Here is a 22,890-nt window from a genome sequence, read left to right on the forward strand (position 1 = left end):
TTGTGCAAATCTCTTTAGTTAGCTTAATAGAAGACAGCTGGGTTCTCTTATGTGTCTGCTTCAACATTTGGTCTATTGCAATGTTGTGCATTACATAACTCCTGAAAAATACCGTATATTTGAGAGAAAAGAGAGTGAAAGTTACTATGCAAATAGTTCTGACTTTTAGGATCCACTGACAATGGCAGTTTGAAACAAATTTTTGTTTCATACACAAATAAGGTATTACTTTACCCCCACTCCACCCTTTTTGGAAGTCCATCGTCCTAAGAATATTTTCACCATGATTCGCTGGCCTTGTTGTATACTTGTAAAGGCCTATGATCTATCTACAGACAGATGAGTTCAAGTGCAAGGCAGAATTTGTTAGCCTTCTATGAACCTTTTACCCTTTCTAACCCAATGAAGCATAAGTTCATCTAGCCTTGTTGCCTCTCTTCTTCATAACTTCTCATTTTATTTATAAATAATAAAGTTCAAACAAATTTTTCTTTGAACTGTAGTCTGGGGAGGGGAGGGGTAAGACTATAGTTGTGGCCCTTTCTTTGTATCTTGGAAGACTTAGTAGAGGGAAGGGAAACCTGGAGTTTACACTCCTTCAAAATATGATCATGGACACTGAAGACCACTTCCTGGAGGCCTGCCTAGAATTGCAAAGAATAATTATCTCTAGAAAATACTAACACTTCAGGATTGATTTCTGTTTTGGAAATACATGAGCCTAAAAGTAGTCTCTTGAGTTTCTCCACCTTTTGTTTCAGATGCACCCTTGGGCTTCTCTCTTTCCTTTCTCATCTTGCTCCATCAATACCAACTTCATCTGATTCCAGATACAGAGTGATGTGTCTGTGGTGTAAGAACCAAGACTTTGTTTCCTTTAAGATAACGCTAGACTGTCCCCATTCCCACTGCCACCACCCAGTTCTGTAATCCCTATTTAATAGCCTATTGGACTTTTGACTTGAGACTCCTTTTTTCTATCCATCCTGATTAATTTTTCCCACACATTGCTAATATCAGGACATGCCTTTTCTCAGAAATCTTCAGTGATGCCTTAATTTGTACCATGATATAAATCTGTTTTATCTGTATTCTCCTTCAGCTTTCCCATAAACTCTTAATCTGAAATATTTTGCAGTAGTCCTGGCTGTTTTCTCACAATCCTGTGAATGCAAGCTTTGCATTTCTTACCTCTGTGCTTGTCTTCATGTTATTCTTTTCACTTGGAATGTTCTGTTCTCTTCTACCACCACCCCCGTCTAAATCCAGTGGATTCTTCAAAAGCTAATTCAAAACCAGTTCCTGTAAATGGTTTTTACCTGATGAGTTTGAATTTATTTGTTTCCCTCTCCTCTGATATATGATAGTATTTGAAGTTTATATCACACAGTTTAGTATGTAATTATATACCATTGTTTATTTTTGTTTCATATTTTAATTTTTATCTCCAAATAGATAAGTTTCTCATGAACCTGTTTAGAATTTAATTCTGGGAAAGACCAGACTCCATAAATTGGGCAGCTGCCCAGTGTTTTTTCCAAAATTATTCACTAAATTATCTTCATGCTGGTTAAGTTAGGTTGGTCTTATCCAAGCAAGTGTTCAAGTCTAATAAGTAATATCTAGTGTAATGTTACTTGTAAGTGTTATTTTCATGCACTTATTCTGAGTTTCTCAAACTTTATCTTATAGCTATTTCTGCATTTGAAGTTCAGCCAATTTCCACTGAGGTCCATGAAGGTGGAGTTGCTCGATTTGCATGCAAGATTTCATCCAACCCTCCTGCAGTCATAACATGGGAGTTCAATCGGACAGCTCTACCTATGACTGTGGACAGGTAGATGTAGATTTTGTCTTTGGAGAAGATATGGGAGTAATGAAGACTTCATATGAGATTATATAGGGAGAAACACCATTATAGGCCTCATTTTTATTTAGGCAGTAATAACTGATTGCTTAAGACATTTCAAACTTAGCCAGAGAATTAGATCATCAGTCTCTGGCACATGGGGCATGGTCCCTGGTTTAGATCAGAATTTAAATGGATTATCCAACTGCCTTGATATTTTCCTCAACCATCTGTTCTAACCATGAGTATCTGGACTGCAGCCCAAGGTTTTAGGAAACCAAATGACGCTCTTATTTCTGGAAAGGGCAGTGCTGGCGTAAGGGTCTGTCATGTATGCCCTGGTAGCTGCCCACTCCTGTCTCTGCCTTCCACTTCCCAACCCCCTCTTCACTACTAATGCGTGCACGTGCACATGCACACATCTAGTGTTCTGAGGGTGGTTGGGATTTAAAAATCAAGAACTTGATAGCAACTCCAAAAAATTTGATTCCTGCCCTGCTCTTGAGTAGGCAAACATTTGCTAACATGGTAAAGCACTAAGATGGAATAAGTTATTCATGGAAGTGCTTTATTAGAAAACAAAAAAAGAGTGTATCTACATATGTCTTGGACAATATGTGGATATTAATAGGTAAAAAATTCAGGAATTTGAAAAAAATTACACTAAACTCTGGGCCACCAGTTAGCTAAATCTATGCTAGAATGTCAAATGAGACTCTGTAAAATTCGACTGATAGATGGCACAAACCATATCATGCTGGATTGTTTATGTTTTAGAGAGCTTTAGTGATCTAAATGAAAACAAGAGAATCAAGCTAAAGATCTTTAAAGTATTGCTTCTAGCACTGTGAAAAGGTTGAGTGTATTAATTCCTATCACAGAATATGTTAAATAAAACATAAAATCTAGGCCCAGCGCGGTGGCTCATGCCTGTAATTCCAGCACTTTGGGAGGCCAAGGCGGGCAGATCACTTGAGGTCAGATATTCAAGACCAGCCTGGTCATCATGGTGAAGCCCTGTCTCTACTAAAAATACAAAAATTAGCCGGGCATGGTGGCGTGCCTGTAATCCCAGCTACTTGGTAGGCTGAAGCAGGAGAATCGCTTGAACCCTGGAGACAGAGGTTCCAGTGAGCTGAGATCATGCCATTGCACTCCAGCCAGGGCAACAAGAGTGAAACTCGATCTAAAAAATAAAATAGAATAGAATAAAATAAAATAATCTACAAAAAGTTTAGTTATCTTTTCTCTCATAACAGGATAACTGCCCTACCAACAGGAGTATTGCAGATCTATGATGTCAGCCAAAGGGATTCTGGAAATTATCGTTGTGTTGCTGCCACTGTGGCCCACCGACGCAAAAGTATGGAGGCCTCGCTAACTGTGGTTCCAGGTACCTACCGTGCAGAGTGGCTTTTTCCATTTTTATGATGTTTTGTTGGCACAGTTACTACTTTTTCTCCTCTGCTGTAATAATGTGCTATAAAGTAGAATTTCATTTAAATTATTATAATCTATTTGGAAAATGGTTATTTTCAGTTATTAAGCAACTCTTCTTTCATAGGCCAGTTTTCTATGTTATAAGAAGTATTCAGTCTTAAGAAAGATTAACAAATGTTCAGTCTTTGGTATTCTATTCAATACCAAAATTCACTGATGCTCAGGTCCATTATTGAAAATGGCATGGCTAAACACCCTCCTTTATACTTTAAATCATCTCTAGATTACTTATAATACCTAATAATGTAAATTCTGTATAAATCATTGTTATATTTTAAAATGTGTATGTTTTTATTTTTTATTTAAAAAAATATTTTCAACCTGGAGTTGGTTGAATTTACAGATGTACAACCCGCAGATACTGAGGGCTGGCTCTATTTCACTTTTGTTTTAAAAGGTGTAAAATACAGAAGGCACAAAAAAGAGAATAACAGTCATCCATTTCTACCAGAATTGCCTATTGTGGAAAAAGATATGTTTGTTTCTAGTTGTATTATTTTGCTTGTCACTTAAAGAAATACCGTAATTTGCATTTGTAAAAATGATACGTGCATTTTATAAAAAGTAATGTTTATGAAAATAGAAAATATAAAACTTCTATATTAAACAATTTTTTAAAATACAAAAATAAAAGTTAAAAAATATCCTCAGTCTCAATGCAAAAATTATCATTGTTAATATTAAGCGAACACAATTTTATGTATTTTACCATACATTAATATAGGTAGAAGGGAAACTAGAGAGATGCATATAAAGAAATAGATATTTCCTTAAAATGCAATAGATGATAGTTTTTATTTTAAAGGTTAAGTTTATTTAAATGTAGTGGAAGAAGACCTGGACTGAAGACATTGTTGAACTTCACATAAGTGTTTACTCTTCACAAGAGATACTGGTTTCTAACAGATCCTTTAAGGCTGTAAAAGAAGAAATTTTGAAAAACATTAAGAGGCTGAAGTTATGTATTTAATGCTATGCTTTAGTTTTAGGTAAATAAATTTTAGATAATTAAATTATATAAATAAGTGAATAGTTGAACCTCAATTAAAAGTAATGATATGGAAAATAATCTAAATGTCCATCAACTGATGGATAAATGAAATGTGTTCTTTCTATACAATGATATATATTGCTCAATAAAAAGGAATGAAGTACTTATACATGTAACAACGTGGGTGAACCTTGAAAACATTATGCTAAGTGAAAAGAAGCCATTCACAAAAGACCACATAATATATGGTTCCATTTATATGAAATGTCTAGAATAGGCAAATCCAGAGAGACTAAAAGTAGATTAGTGGTTACTAGGCTGTGGAGAGAAGAAGAGATTGAGAGTGACCGCTAATGGGTTTGGGATTGTTTTGGAGAGTGATAAAAATGTTCTAAAATTAATTGTGGTAGTAGTTGTACAACTCTGAAAACTCTAAAAACCACTAAATTATATACTTCAAATGGATGAATTGTATCGTATGTGAGTTATATCTCAATAAAGTTGTTTTAAAAAAAGAAAAGTGAGTGATAAAGGCCGGGCACAGTGGCTCACGCCTGTAATCCCAGCACTTTGGGAGGCCGAGGCGGGTGGATCACCTGAGGTCGGGAGTTCGAGACTAGCCTGACCAACATGGAGAAACCCCGTCTCTACTAAAAATACAAAATTAGCTGGGCCTGGTGGCACATGCCTATAATCCCAGCTACTAGGGAGGCTGAGGCAGAAGAATTGCTTGAACCTGGGAGGCGGAGGTTGTGGTGAGCCGAGATCGTGCCGTTGCACTCCAGCCTGGGCAACAAGAGTGAAACTCCGCCTCAAAAAAAAAAAAAAAAAAGTGAGTGATAAGGATAAATGTCCTACTAATTTCACTTATTATATCTTATTTATAATTTATTTTTGTATTCTGTCTTTTCCTCCCCAAAGCTAAGGAGTCTAAATCCTTCCACACACCAACAATTATAGCAGGTCCACAGAACATAACAGCATCTCTTCATCAGACTGTAGTTTTGGAATGCATGGCCACAGGAAATCCCAAACCAATCATTTCTTGGAGCCGCCTTGGTAAGACTTCTCAGGAAAAACAAAACAAAAAGTCTTTTCCTCAACTTTTGTTCATTCTAATGAAATTTGTAAGATGTTTATTTTATATACAAAAACACAAGTTTGGCTATTGAATGTCTTAATTTTTTGCCTTTTAGAGAATTTTATACTTAATTTTATACTTTCCATGATTGATTGCTTGGATAGTGGTCTTTTGACATAATTTCAGATTATCTGTTACATTGTTTTAACTGAAGTATTCTCCTTGAAATAGATCACAAATCCATTGATGTCTTTAATACTCGGGTACTTGGAAATGGTAATCTCATGATATCTGATGTCAGGCTACAACATGCTGGAGTATATGTTTGTCGGGCCACTACCCCTGGCACACGCAACTTTACAGTTGCTATGGCAACTTTAACTGTATTAGGTATGTTCCTTCATTCTGCAATCAGGGGAATCTTACATTTTAACGTCTGCCATTTTATCTCATTCGTAGCTTACTTCTGTCTTTCTTGAGCTTTGTAGCATTGATATGAAGTATTGTAATCCAACGATGAATTTCAGGAAAAAAAATAAATATTTATGTTAAAATATAACTGTAGAATCATTCTGAGGTCACCATTCTGTTTACGTGCATACCATTATGTTTCTTCTTCTTCTTTTTTTTTTTTTTTTTTTTTTTTTTTTGAGACGGAGTCTTGCTCTTTCGCCCGGGCTGGAGTGCAGTGGCCGGATCTCAGCTCACTGCAAGCTCCGCCTCCCAGGTTTTACGCCATTCTCCTGCCTCAGCCTCCGGAGTAGCTGGGACTACAGGCGCCCGCCACCTCGCCCGGCTAGTTTTTTGTATTTTTAATAGAGACGGGGTTTCACCGTGTTAGCCAGGATGGTCTCGATCTCCTGACCTCGTGATCCGCCCGTCTCGGCCTCCCAAAGTGCTGGGATTACAGGCTTGAGCCACCGCGCCCGGCCATGTTTCTTCTTCTTTAAGCTTCCCTTCTATCTCCATCACACCTGCACACATATCCATGTACCTATTTGCCAATTTAAAATTTTACTCTCTTGATTATAGCCACTTGCACTGCATTCGCAAGTGGCAATATGTTGTTCTTAGTTAAGAAGGATGATAGGCACATATATTTTAAATGTGTCTTTATAGATGCTCTGAATAGGGAAATCGTGGAAAAAGTGAACACTGAGCAGTGCCAAGAAAAGGCACCTGGAGTGATGTATGAAGATGTAGATAGGAGCTCAGCGTGTCAGCCATCTTCAGGAATGGGACTTGTTTCATTACTGTTTTCTTCCTTGACTCTTTACATCATTCCTATTAGGATCACAGAAATATTTCGTTTCTTTCTTTAAAAATAGCTCCTCCTTCATTTGTTGAATGGCCAGAAAGTTTAACAAGGCCTCGAGCTGGCACTGCTCGATTTGTGTGTCAGGCAGAAGGAATCCCCTCTCCCAAGATGTCATGGTTGAAAAATGGAAGGAAGATACATTCAAATGGTAGAATTAAAATGTACAACAGGTAGGCTGTGTCACTTTGCTACCATTTTATATATGACATAATGGCTTTCATAATTTTTATGTGAAATGGTTGTAATTATATCAGATACCTAAATTATCTTGATAGTTATTAACAAAATGAAACTAAACTAAGAAATTAAGGTTTATAACAGCATGTCATACATGTGCTATACTAAATACTCATGGGTATTTTATACATGGATCATGAAAGTGGTAGGTGATAATAAAATGAATGTTACACAGTTCGCCAAACTCCAGGGTTCTCGTGCTGTTAAGCCACTAGTTACGTTACTGCAAGAAAGCATATTAGCTCTTTGGGGTCTTAGTTCCTTCTTCCAAACAATGAGAAAATTAGAAGAAATAATTCTCTAATAATTTCTCCATAGTTAATGATTTTAAGAATTCATTTTTATTAGCATAAATACAAATTATTGTAACATTCTCATTTGTGTTGAACAAAACTTAAAACATTTTTGTTGACCTGAATTTTATGTGCACATTAAAATATTCTGTAAATTAGATGCTATTCAAGTAATATAAATTCTTAATAAGAGCCACATTTTAAAAAATAAGTTGTTACCTAAAGCAAAGAGCATTTGAATATCACAAATTCTAATGCAGACTCAAAAATGAGTAATGTAGAATATTTTTCACTGGGACAGATTACATAGTTTATTTTGGGAGGTCAGTAACTTTTATCATCTGAAATGAGACCATATAAGCCAGGCATGGTGGCTTTTGCCAGTAATCCCAGTGCTTTGGGAGGCCAAGGTGGGAAGATCACTTGAGCCCGGGAGTTTTAAGACCAACCTGGGCAACATAGTGAGACCTTGTCTGTACACAAAAATTACAAAATTTAAAAATTACACATGTCCGGAGTCCCAGCTACTCAGGAGGATGAGTCAAGAGGGCGAAAGGATTATTTGAGCCCAGGAATTTGGGACTGTAGTGAGCTGTGACTGTGACACTGCACTTCAGCCTGCTTTACAGAGTGAGACCCTGTCTCTTTAAAACAACAACCACAAAAAAGAAAATGACAAAAACACAAACACACCAAAAAGTCTTCAGGATTCCACATAGTTACTGCAGGGTTCTACAAATGCTTGATTTTAATTTGAATTTTAAAATAAAATAAAATGAGAGTATATTTAGCAATAGCTAAACTTTAGTTTGAATTCATTCTTAGAATTTTTCATGGAAATAATTTTTTTTCTTTCCCCAGTAAATTGGTAATTAACCAGATTATTCCTGAAGATGATGCTATTTATCAGTGCATGGCTGAGAATAGCCAAGGATCTATTTTATCTAGAGCCAGACTGACTGTAGTGATGTCAGAAGACAGACCCAGTGCTCCCTATAATGTACATGCTGAAACCATGTCAAGCTCAGCCATTCTTCTAGCTTGGGAGAGGCCACTTTATAATTCAGACAAAGTCATCGCCTATTCTGTACATTACATGAAAGCAGAAGGTAAGTAATATTAGGAGTGCTTATTTTTAAGTACTCCTTGCTATCAAGGATTTGTTTTCAGTACGAATAATGCCTTACATAATCCACAAAATATTTTTGAAATTCTGTGGCATTTATCTTCTTTAATAAAATAATCTATCATCTTTGTATTTATTGTTTTCTAAATTTCATGTTGTTGTATACTTTGTATATGTAAGTATAGTTGAAGATTTTTCTGTTTAGAAACAGTTACCAGCTAATACAAGGCATCACTGCCTGCTTAGAAGTTACAAAGTGGTATACTTATGAATTTCTTTCCAGACAAGGCATACATTCCTTAACTGAGACTTAATATTCCAATTTAAGTATACAGTTACATTAGTCATAGTGGTGTGACTTGAGTAAAATAATAAACTACGTATATTTTTATTATTTTTAAGGGAGAAAGTAAACATTGTCAAATTCCCCATATTTTTGATTTTGTATATTTAAAATATTTTGTATATTATGAATGTTTTCTGAAATCACATAGAACCCTCTGAAAATTGAACAGGACATTCTTTACTCCTATCTCATCATATAAAAGTAGAAATCAAATGTGTCTTAAAATTTTTATTCAGAATTATTGGTACTATTTTGGAGATTTAAAAATTTTTCTTGTATTTTACTTTCAGCAAATATCTTAGAGGAAAAAGAGAAACTACTGATAAATCCTAGAAATTTCTCTATTGATTTTTCATGGAAACCATGGTAAAGGCTTAGACATTTCAGTTCTATGCTTAAACAGCTTAGCTTTTATGGAATATACGTTAAAAACAAATTCAAACACCTAAGGATGGGGATATAATAAAATTATCCATAGAAACAGGTGGTTTGTTGTTGCTGCTGCTATTTGTTTTTTGTACTTTGAAGTAGGGTTTTGAAAAGGAATATTTTGAATGTAAATCAGGGGTCATGGAAGCAAGAAGAATGAAAGTCTGATAACTGAGCATGCTGGAGTATGTTAATTCCCTTTTTAGTGATTGATGAAGGTAAAAGGAATGCTGGTTTTGCTGGGGACCACTCTTGTTCCCTATTGTGGTTGTTTCATTAGAGCCTCCACATGCGGCTCAGTGGTCTATTCAGGAACGGAACAAGGCTTTTTAATTCGAACTCAAGGACCTTGTTTGGTAGGTCAGAAATCGTACTATGCAGCTCCTAATTTACAAGCCATTAGCCAGTCTGTTGTGAAATGCCTGTAATCTTGTCTAATTAAAATGCTATCAAGTTAATTCAGAAATGTGGGAAAACTTAATACTGGAATTTGCCTTCTGTTTTGTTTGTAAATCCAGTGTGGGGAGAAGGGACTCTGTCTTTAGAGAGATTTGATTAAGTTGACATGCGTTTACTGTGAATTGTTAGCAAAGCACAGTGGCTGCCAATGCTCTTGTTCCACTTTACAGGTTTGCTCTGTAGGAATTAAATCCTACAAAGACAAATCCTCTTCTATACCTTGCCATGCATATTTGATTAAGAGTTGCTGAGACTTTTTTTCTCTTAAAAAAAAAACTCACTGTGGGAGAAAGCATTTTGAGGCACATTCTGTGACTCCCAGTTTTTTTGCCCTCAGTATTATAAATAAAAGAACAACTTATGTCAGTCACATTTAATAGAATCTCGAGGGGCAAAATGAGCTCTTTTGCAGGACAACTTTTGGTTTGGTTTGTTTTTCTAAAGAGTGGAGCCCTTGCATTCCCTACTGTCTCTCCATTTATGTTTAAAAGGAAAAAACAAAAACAAAAAACACCATGAGTTGAAGCAAGTCAAGTTTACACTGTTATGGATTACAATATTCTGTTGTGTTAAGCTCTGTTATGTTGCTACTGTACATTGTCTCTGCTATGGGTTTTGACTAGATGGTAAATGAAGTTTGGAGAAGATGAATTCTTTTCAGTTTGATTTATTCAGGAAAAAAAGTCCTATAGAAATTTGTAGCAAAATATGGTTACTTTTAGAAAATAAAGACCTTCCTGTTCACATTTTGTAAAGGGGCGTGGAAGAGATTGAGATTAGACCCAAGGACCAGTGTTTCACAGTACAGGAAAATGGTCTTGTTTATTTTATTTTGAGTATCTGTCATTTTAAAACATGGATTCTTTAATTTAGGTTTAAATAATGAAGAGTATCAAGTAGTCATCGGAAATGACACAACTCATTATATTATTGATGACTTAGAGCCTGCCAGCAATTATACTTTCTACATTGTAGCGTATATGCCAATGGGAGCCAGCCAGATGTCGGACCACGTGACACAGAATACTCTAGAGGATGGTAAGAAAACATGATTCTAGATCATTTCGTTATGAATGTTCGTATGTTTTTGTCAATTTCAGTGAATAAATGTGTTTTAAAGAAAATATATTCTTTTTCATTAAAAAACAGGTATGTTAAATTTGCCATTCAAAATCTCATAGCATGGTAAGGATAAAAAGCACTTTCAGAATATAAAATTCAATAATACAATTCTTACATTCCCATTGTATTTCTTCAAAGGTTCCTAGTTTAACTTGTAAATATGTTGCAAACTTTTTTGTACTGAATAGAACAAAATGTGAGTTTTTCTAGGCATGAATAACTGTAATGACCGTTACATATTGAGTGTGTGTAGTGACTGAGGGCCAAAGGTACTGGACTTCTAAAACTTGGACTTTATACAACTTGTCACCTGTCAAAAAATTCTTAGCACTTAGTACCTGTTGATTAAATACAGTATGCTTATACTCCTTAAGGGGGAAAATGTTACTTGTTCAACTTGTTTCCTAACCACGGGTTGAAAATTGAGTTGTAGTTCTTTTACGGAACGCCAGACCTTCATATTATTCTTATAATGGTGGGAAATTTCATCCATTAAGATAGCCCTAGAGAACTGATTCTCCTCCTCTCAGTCTTTATATCATATTGTAAAAGGAGGGATCTGTCTTTCCAGAGTCTCTAGAAGACCTTTCTTAGTATCCTGCAATGTGAAAGGGAATTATTTAATATATGCTTAATCATACTGTTCTCCCTTAGCAAATGTTTTATGATGTGCTCTTAGTTTTTAAAATGTTTTTGTGTAAATAATCCCCAAATCTCCTTTTTGTTCATTTAGTCCCAGATCTCTTATTATATCTTTATAATGCCACTTTTTTGGGTGTTTATAAAATCAGACTTAGACTAAGTGAAAAAAGGTTCACTTGTGTGGATACTGAATCCAAATTTTAGTTTTCATTTAAGAGCCTATTCCACTTCAGAGTGAGCTGCAGTATATACGACATCTCTAGTTACCTGGTTACTATTAACCTCTGTTACGCATGTCTAAGGTGAAAAGCTGGCTAATAAAGATAGACTTTTTTTTTTTTTTTTTTTTTTGGTTTGTGAGGTCTGTTCTCCCTCTATATCCTTGAAGAAAGTGAGTCTTAGTATATAGCAGGGAAACACTGTAAAAGGAGCTATTATTATTATTTTCTTCTTTTTGTATCTGAAGAAACCCGGATACAGAGAAGTTAATTTGACCAAGATCACAGAGTCATACATGGTAGAACAAGGATTCAGACACAGAGAAGCTAACTCTAGAACCCATCTGAACTCTTAGTATTAGACCACCTGTCACTGTATTTGACTCATTTTCCTGAAATGCCAGTGTTATTAAAATGTTTGGAGGAAAAACTTTTTATATTAAACAACATATGTTGTAATTAGGAATACAGAATTCAAATTAATTTTTAAGATGCAACTCTTACACTTCAAAATATGATTTGCTCGGTTATAACTGTAGAATCCTAGGCTTCCCCACCCTTGTATAATTCACTCTGCCTTGTTTCAAAGCCCCTTTGGTGGAATTATTTGAGAAGTATTCTCATATTTTGTATGAATATCAAACATTCTCATATTCATTCCAAACAGCAACAAAACAGTCACAACCACAGTGAAGAATATCTTATATTCTTTGTTCCACACACTTAACCCTCCCTCATTATTTTTTCTTCTGTTTTCTGGTTTATTCTCTGTTTCACTGAAAACCTCTGCTAGGGCCGTAAGTGTCTCTTCTTTATTATATGTCGCTAATTAACAGAATGCAGTTACTGGTGTGCTAAGTGGCAATTCAATTCTAAATATTCATAAACAACCTGTTTTCTTCTATGACTAGTTCCCCTGAGACCTCCTGAAATTAGTTTGACAAGTCGAAGTCCCACTGATATTCTCATCTCCTGGCTGCCAATCCCTGCCAAATATCGGCGGGGCCAAGTGGTGCTGTATCGCTTGTCTTTCCGCCTAAGTACTGAGAATTCCATCCAAGTTCTGGAGCTCCCGGGGACCACGCATGAGTACCTTTTGAAAGGCCTGAAACCTGACAGTGTCTACCTGGTTCGGATTACTGCTGCCACCAGAGTGGGGCTGGGAGAGTCATCAGTATGGACGTCACATAGGACGCCCAAAGCTACAAGCGTGAAAGGTGAATTTCTGAAGACCGTTGAGAAAAGATAATACAGTATTTTTACTTTTGAATCAAGTTTTTCTTCTCGAAATTATGTTTATATTTTTTAAATTTTGTTTTATAAATAAAAATATTCCGTAGGTGATGGACTTAATTGAACAAAATTAAACTTTTTATTAAGTGGTTGCTTTTGCATAGAGTTTATTTGTGTGTAAACTTTTTGGTTGCACTGTTAGTTTGCTTAGCAAATCTCTCGTGGACAGATCAGTACAAATCAAACTGAGTTTCCAAAGTAAGATATTCGTAGAAGCCTAATCAATATTATTGCCATATATTTTTAAAATCCTTAGTTCAGTAGGAAGACTGTAGGACTGCAAAATTCTAGACTCTTCTGTTTTACTAATGTGGAATGTAACATGACTGGTTTTCTTGTTAATTGACTGACAAGAGTGCCTGTTCTCTATATCACAGAGGAGTAATGGATGGCCAAAATTAGAAAATATTTATTGCCCCTTTGAAAAAAAAATTAAATATCTAGATATCATTATTATTTAGATATCTTGGTCTTTTTAAGATAGTATTTTATATATTTTAAATTTTGATCTCGAAGTTTAATATTATTGTGAAATTTGGAAAGTTAGGTTATGGTATAATTATTGGATTGAACCTTTTGGTAATTGTTTGTTTAAAACTGAGAGAACTACCCTATTCTGTGTCTTTATGTGGATGTTGGGTTGTTTATACATACATTTTCTGATGAATTTTACTAGCCCCTAAGTCTCCAGAGTTGCATTTGGAGCCTCTGAACTGTACCACCATTTCTGTGAGGTGGCAGCAAGATGTAGAGGACACGGCTGCTATTCAGGGCTACAAGCTGTACTACAAGGAAGAAGGGCAGCAGGAGAATGGGCCCATTTTCTTGGATACCAAGGACCTACTCTATACTCTCAGTGGCTTAGGTGAGTGAGTTTGTACTGTGCTTTTCCCTTTTTCCTTCCTCTCTGACCAACTGGGAAAAAAATTATTGGATAGAAAGCAGGAGAACTGACTTAATGGTACAAAGAAAAGAATTGATTTTACTGTGTCAGTGTGTATATGCTACTGCCGAAGCCAGTGATTGGTCTTTGACTTACCATTGTGAGTCCAGTGGCAAAATATCAGGCAGCCATTGTATCTTTCTATCTTTGTCCAGCTCTGCAAATCTGCTTTTCTTTGTGGAGTTCACTTCTGATAGATTGAGTTTCTGATCAGTTATTGTGAGTGTATGGCGGATGTAGAATAGGAATTAGAACAGGATTATCGGCCGGGCGCGGTGGTTCAAGCCTGTAATCCCAGCACTTTGGGAGGCCGAGACGGGCGGATCACGAGGTCAGGAGATCGAGACCATCCTGGCGAACACGGTGAAACCCTGTCTCTACTAAAAAATACAAAAAACTAGCCAGGCGAAGTGGCAGGCGCCTGTAGTCCCAGCTACTCTGGAGGCTGAGGCAGGAGAATGGCATAAACCCGGGAGGCAGAGCTTGCAGTGAGCTGAGATCCGGCCACTGCACTCCAGCCTGGGCGACAGAGCAAGACTCTGTCTCAAAAAAAAAAAAAAAAAGCCGGGCGCGGTGGCTCAAGCCTGTAATCCCAGCACTTTGAGAGGCCGAGACGGGCGGATCACGAGGTCAGGAGATCGAGACCATCCTGGCTAACACGGTGAAACCCCGTCTCTACTAAAAATACAAAAAACTAGCCGGGCAAGGTGGCAGCGCCTGTAGTCCCAGCTACTCGGGAGGCTGAGGCAGGAGAATGGCGTGAACCCGGGAGGCGGAGCTTGCAGTGAGCTGAGATCCGGCCACTGCACTCCAGCCTAGGTGACAGAGCAAGACTCCGTCTCAAAAAAAAAAAAAAAAAAAAAAAAGAACAGGGATATCACCAAATAATATTCAGTGGTTAAGATTCAATTAAAATGTGCCTGAGAGTGCTATATAATTGCTATATAATTATGAATTAGGTATAAAATAACTGAATATTTATATAGCTGTAACCCAGGAACACTGGGAAAAAGCACTTAACTTTGTGATTGAGTTCATCAGTGTTTTGAAAGACACAGTTTTATTCCCTAGTCTTCCTATCTTTGTAGAGTGAAAGGAATTTCATGATGTAAGCATGTTTAGTAGAAAGTAATGTGTATCTAAAATGAATACGTGGGCCGGGCATGGTGGCTCATGCCTGTAATCCCAGCACTCTGGGAGGCCAGTACGGGTGGATCTCTTGAGGTCGGGAGTTCAAGACCAGCCTGGCCAACATGGTGAAACCCCGTCTCTACTAAAAAAAATACAAGAATTAACTGAGCATCGTGGCATGCGCCTGTAATTCCAGCTACTTGGGAGGCTGGGGCAGAATAGCTTGAACCTGGGCAGAGCTTGAAATGAGCCAAGATCACGCCACTACACTGCAGCCTGGGTGACAGTGCAAGACTCTGTCTCAAAAAAAAAAAAAAAAAAAGTAGATATAAACTGATATAAACTCATCAAGATATAAAGTGTACACTTAGCTATTTGTTGCTCATAAGTAGATTTTTACCCTTAAGTACAAAGCAGTCCCTTTAATTAAGATGACCAATCTGCTAAATACCTACTGAATTGTTACACCTTCTGGACATATTAGGATTTTACAGAGCACTCTGGCTTCTCCTTTCACAGACTGCCCTGTGAAGGTGAGGGGAGGTGGGCTCAGCAGTCCAACCGTAGGCTTCTCTGTGTCCTTCCCTGGCCTCACGGTAGCACAGGCTGTGAAAGCAGCATTGGATTTGAGTCTGCACAGTAAGAAGCAGTGGTGGGAGACTGTTTTCAGATGCAGGGACACAGAACTTCATTCTGTGGTTCTATGCAGTTTTCCAGATGGTATTTTGCTTATAATCTCATTATGTTGGTTTTTAATTTAATCTGCATTCGGTTAAATAAGTTTCACTATTGATCTCTGTCACACAGTTTTTTCTTTTCTTTTTTTTTCTTTCTTTTGTGTGTGTGTGTGTGTGTGAGAGAGAGAGACGGAGTTTCACTCTTGTTGCCCAGGCTGAAGTGCAGTGGCACGATATCAGCTCACCGCAACCTCTGCTTCCAGGTTCAAGCGATTCTCCTGCCTCAGCCTCCCAAGTAGCTGGGATCACAGGCACGTACCACCACACCCAGCGAATTTTGTATTTTTAGTAGAGACGGGATTTCTCCATGTTGGTCAGGCTGGTCTTGAACTCCCAAACTCAGGTGATCCACCCACCTCAGCCTCCCAAAGTGTTGGGATTACAGGCGTGAGCCACCATGTCCAGCCTGTCACACAGTTTTATAAATGATGAGGAGAAATTACTTATGTTCCACCTTCCTTAAGCCATTGATACTGAGATGACATTAGCCCAACCTACTGCCACTGAAGCCAGCAACATTTATTCCTAGTTATGGCTTCTCTGTCCCTTTCCCTGCATATTATTGATTCAAGAAAATTTTGCTTACTTATTATATAAGAAACATGATTTGGGACAATTGTTGATGAAGAATCATAGATCAAGCTTACTACTTCTCATTTTCTGTTAAAGAAAATATGAATATATAGAAAATACAAAAAAATACATTCTTAGCATGCTCTTATACATCACAGGGAGCTTATTCTCAATAGGTGACTAATTTATTAGAAAAAAAATTGGGTTGTGAAAAGTTTAGAGAGACATTTTATTAAAACTTTGGCCATTCTTCAGAATTTTCTACAGATGCATACATACATATATATACATACAACGCATGTGTGTATTTATTTATTTATAATGAGGAAGACTCATTGATCTTTGTTAAACTTTTTAAATCATCTCTGAACTATAGTCAACTTTCAAAACTTTTATTTTCTCTGTTTTAAAATTAAATCATATTACTGCCCTTGTTTTTATGTTGTGAAATCCACTGTGTATGCTATTTGAGGTGAATCCATTTAAAATCACTTCTAATGCATCAACTGGGAAATTATTTTGTCAGTATACTATGTCTATTAAAATAGTTGCATGTTTCCTGACTGTGGAATTAGATTGAGTGGTTGGACTGATTGCAGTTCAGGATAAGAGACCTCTTGCAGCTGTAGAGACTTTCTTGTTAGACAGCAGGTTCCGCACCCCTGGAGCTACCAAGTCAAGGCTAGAATGGCTGACTAGCGGAGATGCAGTTGTGTATTCAAGCATTGTGCAGCTGTTGACTGCATCACCTTTAAGGTGCCTTTTAATCTTGAGACCTCTATGGTCTAGTCTTACTTTCCTAGAAAGTCAGTGTTGGGGCCTTGCCAAACTTAGAGCAGTCAAATACGTTTAACTCACTAAGCAGGCAAGTGTTAGCAGCTATCCTTTCCTTCTTACTTTTGAATATTGGGAGGGGAGTATGTTCTGTTAACTGGACAACTGACCATCTGTGACCATTTTTAGTGAGAGCATCTGGCGGTAGCTGCCTGTTTAACAGAGAGTGATGTGTCTGGGGGGCATGAGGTTAAGGGAATCCTATCTGTGTCTTGCATGGTGAAGACTTGCTTTCACTGAGCTTTTGCACATTAAAGATACTCTAAGTGGAGCTAGATTTGCTAAGTAGGCCTGGAAATGAAATTTAAATGCTTCTTTGCTGATTCAATGTCAATTTGAGTAACAAACTAGTGTCTCAAAATTTCATTTTCATACTAATCCCCTTTCTGATGCCTTTATACACATCTTTTTATTTTTACTTGTGATAACTAAGTTTTCAATTTAAAAAATGTATTATTGGGACATACTCTCCTTGGTAATACACACAGTTCTTTGTTTCTGGAAGAAAGAAAAACATGAATGAACTTACATATTTCAATTCATTTAACAAGCATTTTTAAATATTTTTCTGAGACGTAGTACTACATAAAAAGGTGTAACAGATGTAATGTCTGCTTAAAACAAGAAATATTAAACAAAAGACATTTAATTGACTGATTTTTCCAATATCGGCACAAATTTCTAGTGAACTAAATTTAATTATACTTAGCAATGAAAGTTATTTTAGAACTTTTTACTCTAAAACCTCAAAGCTCAGTTCCCTAGATGTAGAGTTTTTTTTAAGTAGTTAAAAAGATTATTGTGTCTTTCATAGTATAATATAAATATTGGCAGAGTGATGGAAATATTTCGATGTTAGCTTGTTTGATTTTGATGACTTAAAATGTGGTTTGATTTTGATTAGAACTGGTTTACTTTAGGGTGGGATTGGAAAAAAGCATTAGACTTGTGATTTAATACATTTGTGTGATTTGTTCTAAGTGGTGGTTTGAGACTTTGTATCTTTGTGGTGATTAATTTCACTTAGATTTTTTTTCCCCTAGGCACTTTCAATGTTTAGCTCCCCTTGTAAGTAGGATTTTTAAATACTTGTTATATTCATCACACAATAAACTGAAGCAAAATTAGTTCAAACTTGTGTTCCCTGTTAATTGGTTTAAATAATTTGTTCCTCTTTTTTCATCTGTTTATTTCAGAAATTGGCTTTAAATTCTGAAGTTAGCTTATAATTACAAAGGAACTGTTTTCACAAGCTGTCAACTGTTCTGAATTATTAAGTCTTTATATGAAAGAATGAAAGGGGGCAGATTTTTAGGTAGTACTGTTGTTAGATTAACATTTAGGACACTGATGTTAGATCATCTTTAGCTTTTATTTTGCCAAATAACTTGAGCTTGTTCATTATTTTATTTAATTTTACAGTAAGCATGATTAGTGTGAGCATGAGATTTCACACCAATTATAAATGAATAATTAAAATAATAAACTATACACTACAGCATTTTATTTATTTATTTGAGATGTAGTCTCGCTTGTCAGCCAGCCTGAAGTGCAGTGGTGCCATACTTTTGGTAGAGACGAGGTTTCATTCTGTTGCCCAGGCTGGTCTTGAACTCCTGGGCTCAAGCCATCCACCTACCTCAGCCTCCCAAAGTGCCGGGATTGTAGGCGTGAGCTACCATGCCCAGCCTTACTCGTTCTGTCAGACAGTCACAAAATAAATTTATGTAACTGAACTCAGTAAACTTCTTTAAAGGAATACTTTTGGAAACTACCTGCCTTGTAGACTAGAAAACTAATTTGACAAAAGTGTAGTACACATTATAACAAAAGAGAACGTTTAAAAACTATTGTATTTCACTTTCTTCGCTATGAAATATTTTTAAGTTACTCTTTCTTTTATTGTATTTATTATTATGCCAAAATATGTTGAAACTTCAACAGACTTTTTTCTTAATTTGCCAATAGAGCAGAAATTTTTGAATATTTCATTCTCTGCAGTATCTTAAAGTATCAAATATGATTGATACTCAACTCAAATTTTAGAACTTAATATTTGAAAAATTTAGAAACCAATACTTCAAAAGAAATGAAGTATTTGCTTCTAAAAAAAACCTACTAAAAATACTATTATATTAAGATAGTAAAAAAGAAAAGATTTTTCATTTGCCAGTTTGCAGCTACCTCTAAGTAAAAATAGTTTACAGATTGATGAAACTGTAAGAGCTATATAAGAATTACGGTACATTATCTGGTTATTTTTGTTCCTAAATTATTTGTCTTAAATGAAAGGTCACCTGCCATTGTAAAACACTTTGGTGTTCTCTGGATGAATTAGAGGTATATCTCCTCCTTACATTTGGAAAGTATTGCCCAGATTTTAAGTCTCAAATCTTCTGGGAAACCTCTTGTGACTCTAAATGGTGTCAGTCATTCCCGTAGTACATCATTTATAATGTTCTATTATAGAAATCACATGACACTGACAGTAAAAGAAAAACATCAGTCAAATAAGTTCCTTGTCTGTTGCTTGGATTTGACTTCAAATTTCACAGCTTATTAACAAATTAAATCCTAGCTGTTCACCTAATCTTTTAGGTAGGGATAATGGTATTGATTTTAGAATGTTAGGGAGATTAAATGAAATAATGCATATAAAAGTTAGCATAGTGCCTGGGAAAATTGCATTATAAGTTCTCAACACATGTTAGTTGTTTTTGTTGTTAAAATTATTATCCTCCCAGGAGAGCAATGTATTTAAAAATTGAGCCTGTATTTTAAAAATTGTCTGTAGGTCGGGCGCGGTGGCTCAAGCCTGTAATCCCAGCACTTCGGGAGGCTGAGACGGGCGGATCACGACGTCAGGAGATCGAGACCATCCTGGCGAACACGGTGAAACCCCGTCTCTACTAAAAAATACAAAAAACTAGCCGGGCGAGGTGCCGGGCGCCTGTAGTCCCAGCTACTCTGGAGGCTGAGGCAGGAGAATGGCATAAACCCGGGAGGTGGAGCTTGCAGTGAGCTGAGATCCGGCCACTGCACTCCAGCCTGGGCGACAGAGCGAAACTCCGTCTCAAAAAAAAAAAAAAAAAATTGTGTCTGTATGTTTTAAAAATATTTTTTGAAGTAATTTACCATGATCACTAGATTTGAAAGCTAATGCATCTTGAGCTTTAAAATGTATATGGATTACCCACAGATCTTGTTAAAACACAGATTCTAATATTCAGTAGGTTTGGGTGCGGCCTGAAATTCTTGCATTTCTGCCCACTTTGAGTAGTAAAGATCTAGACCAGGAGTAAGCAAACTTTTTCTGTAATGGGACAGACTGTAAATATTTTAGGCTTTATGGGTGTTCTGGACCCAATGTTTATGTCTTCCCAAAATGTATATGTTAAAGCCTTCACCCTAAATGTGACTCTGGTTGAATATAGAGTCTGTGAAAAGATAGATGATGAAGGTTAAATGAGGTTGTAAGAGTGAGGTTCTAATCCAGTAAGGTTGATGCCCTTATAAAAAGAAGAAGAGATGTCAGAGCATGCTCTCTACCATGTGAGGATGTATCAAAAGCCCAATCACCTGCGGGCCAGGAAGAAAGCCCTCACCAGAAACTGAATCCTGCCAGAGTGTGATTTTGGACTTCCCAGCCTCTAAAACTGAGAGAAAACAAATTTCAGTTGTTTAAACCACTCAGTCTGTGCATTTTATTATGACAGCCTGAGCAAGACTGATACAGTGGACCATATAGTCTCTTTCACAAGTATTCAACTCTGCTGCTGCAGCACAGAAGCAGCCTTGAAAAATACATAAATGCATGTGTGTGGTTATGCTCCAATAAAACTTCATTTGTGGACACCGAAGTATGAATTCCATATAATTTTGACTTGTCACAAAATAGTATTCTTTAAAAAATTTTGTTCAGGCTGGGTACAGTGAAATACAATCTCATGTCTATAATCCCAGCACTCTAGGAGGCCGATGTGGGTGGATCACTTGAAGTCAGGAGTTCAAGATCAGCCTAGCCAACATGGCATAACCCTGTCTCTACTAAAAATACAAAAATTAGCCGGGGGTGGTGGTGCATGCTTATAATCCCAGCTACTCAGGAGACTGAAGCAGGAGAATCACTTCAACCTGGAAGCCAGAGGTTGCAGTGAACCAAGATTCCGCCATTGCACTCCAGCCTGGGTGCCAGAGCAAGACTTTGTCTCAAATAATAATAATAATAATAATAATAGAAAAAAAATTTTTTTGACCACTGAAAAATTAAAAAACAAAACAAAGCAAAACCTTTTTAGCTGACTGGTATATCAAGGGCACCAGGCCACATTACTAGAATTTGGAAGTTCTAGATTTAGACTGTGTATAGTTCTTGCTTCTCAAAGTGCAGTCCCAGGACCAGCAGCATAATCTGGGAGTTTATTGAAATGCTGAATTTCAGGCCTCCCCTCTACCTATTGTTTTAACACATAAGGGTAAGGAATTTCGACATTAGGTTTATGCCTTTCTTGTTAAGCCAGTTCTGAAACTGTGTTAAAGTGTTTTAATTTCTCCATCCTTTTATGTGAGTTAGCTCTCAGGCGGCATCCAGTCACAAATCTAACAACATGTTCTGTTCCCTGAAAAAAACCTAATTATTCTTGATTTGGTGCATCTCATTTTAGGCAACTGTGATTCTGCTAAATTAATTAGGTTTTGTGGTTTTAGATGAACAAGAAAATAAATATAGCCATGGAATCCATAAATCCATAACATAAACTGTTATTTGAATCCACAGGGTAAAGCCAGGAGTGTTTAGTAGTAATTCAAGAAGAGAATATTTTCTAACCCATTCAGCTACTGTCATTGAGCTTTTCAATGTGTGCTTTTTTTGTTGTTTTCTTGGCAGGCAGAGTCTTGCTCGGTCGTGCAGGTTGGAGTTCAGTGGCACCATCTCTTGTGCCTCAGGGGGTGCAACCTCCGTCTCACGGGGTTCAAATGATTCTTGTTCCTCAGCCTCCCAAATAGCTGGGATTATAAGCACCTGCCACCACACCCGGTTAATTTTTTTGTATTTTTGGTAGAGACAGAGTTTCACCATGTTGCCCAGGCTGGTCTTGAACTCCTGAGCTCAGGCAATCTGCGCACCTCAGCCTCCCAAAGTGCTAGGATTATGGGTGTGAGTCACCGCACCTGGCCTCAATGTACTCTTAACACTACTGTACTGTTTTCAAAGCCCTCCATAGCAGTGTAAGTACAGTGTTTTATGGAACCCAGTAGGTCTGAGATGAAGAAGCTCGTATGTTTTTTTTATTTATTTATTTATTTATTTATTTATTTATTTTTTATTTTTTTTGAGACAGAGTCTGGCTCTGTCGCCCAGGCTGGAGTGCAGTGGCCGGATCTCAGCTCACTGCAAGCTCCGCCTCCCGGGTTCACGCCATTCTCCTGCCTCAGCCTCCCGAGTAGCTGGGACTACAGGCGCCTGCCACCTCGCCCGGCTAGTTTTTTGTATTTTTAGTAGAGACGGGGTTTCACCGTGTTAGCCAGGATGGTCTCGATCTCCTGACCTCGTGATCCGCCCGTCTCGGCCTCCCAAAGTGCTGGGATTACAGGCTTGAGCCACCGCGCCCGGCCGGGAAGCTCGTATGTTTTCTTAGTGGTTCTCTTGCTAGGCGGGTGGTGACATAGTAGCTCCTTGCTCTTGAAAATCAGAGGATGCGAGACGGGCGGATCACGAGGTCAGGAGATCGAGACCATCCTGGCGAACACGGTGAACCCCGTCTCTA

At 37.2% G+C, this 22,890-nt stretch overlaps 1 protein-coding gene across 1 annotated transcript in view; it reads left to right on the forward strand.

Moving 5' to 3' along the window:
- PRTG (protogenin) overlaps window positions 1–22,890 on the forward strand; it is a 135,345-nt gene that overhangs the window by 60,303 nt on the left and 52,152 nt on the right. The window contains exons 3-11 of the mRNA XM_033190035.1: window positions 1,693–1,837; window positions 3,109–3,242; window positions 5,262–5,399; window positions 5,653–5,811; window positions 6,750–6,909; window positions 8,131–8,378; window positions 10,503–10,667; window positions 12,523–12,828; window positions 13,581–13,769. Coding sequence (XP_033045926.1) covers window positions 1,693–1,837; window positions 3,109–3,242; window positions 5,262–5,399; window positions 5,653–5,811; window positions 6,750–6,909; window positions 8,131–8,378; window positions 10,503–10,667; window positions 12,523–12,828; window positions 13,581–13,769 — 1,644 coding nt within the window. The remainder of the gene's footprint in view (window positions 1–1,692; window positions 1,838–3,108; window positions 3,243–5,261; window positions 5,400–5,652; window positions 5,812–6,749; window positions 6,910–8,130; window positions 8,379–10,502; window positions 10,668–12,522; window positions 12,829–13,580; window positions 13,770–22,890) is intronic.

This window comes from Trachypithecus francoisi, unplaced genomic scaffold (assembly GCF_009764315.1).
Source record: "Trachypithecus francoisi isolate TF-2019V2 unplaced genomic scaffold, Tfra_2.0 Lachesis_group3, whole genome shotgun sequence".
NCBI classification, from domain to species: Eukaryota; Metazoa; Chordata; class Mammalia; order Primates; family Cercopithecidae; genus Trachypithecus; species Trachypithecus francoisi.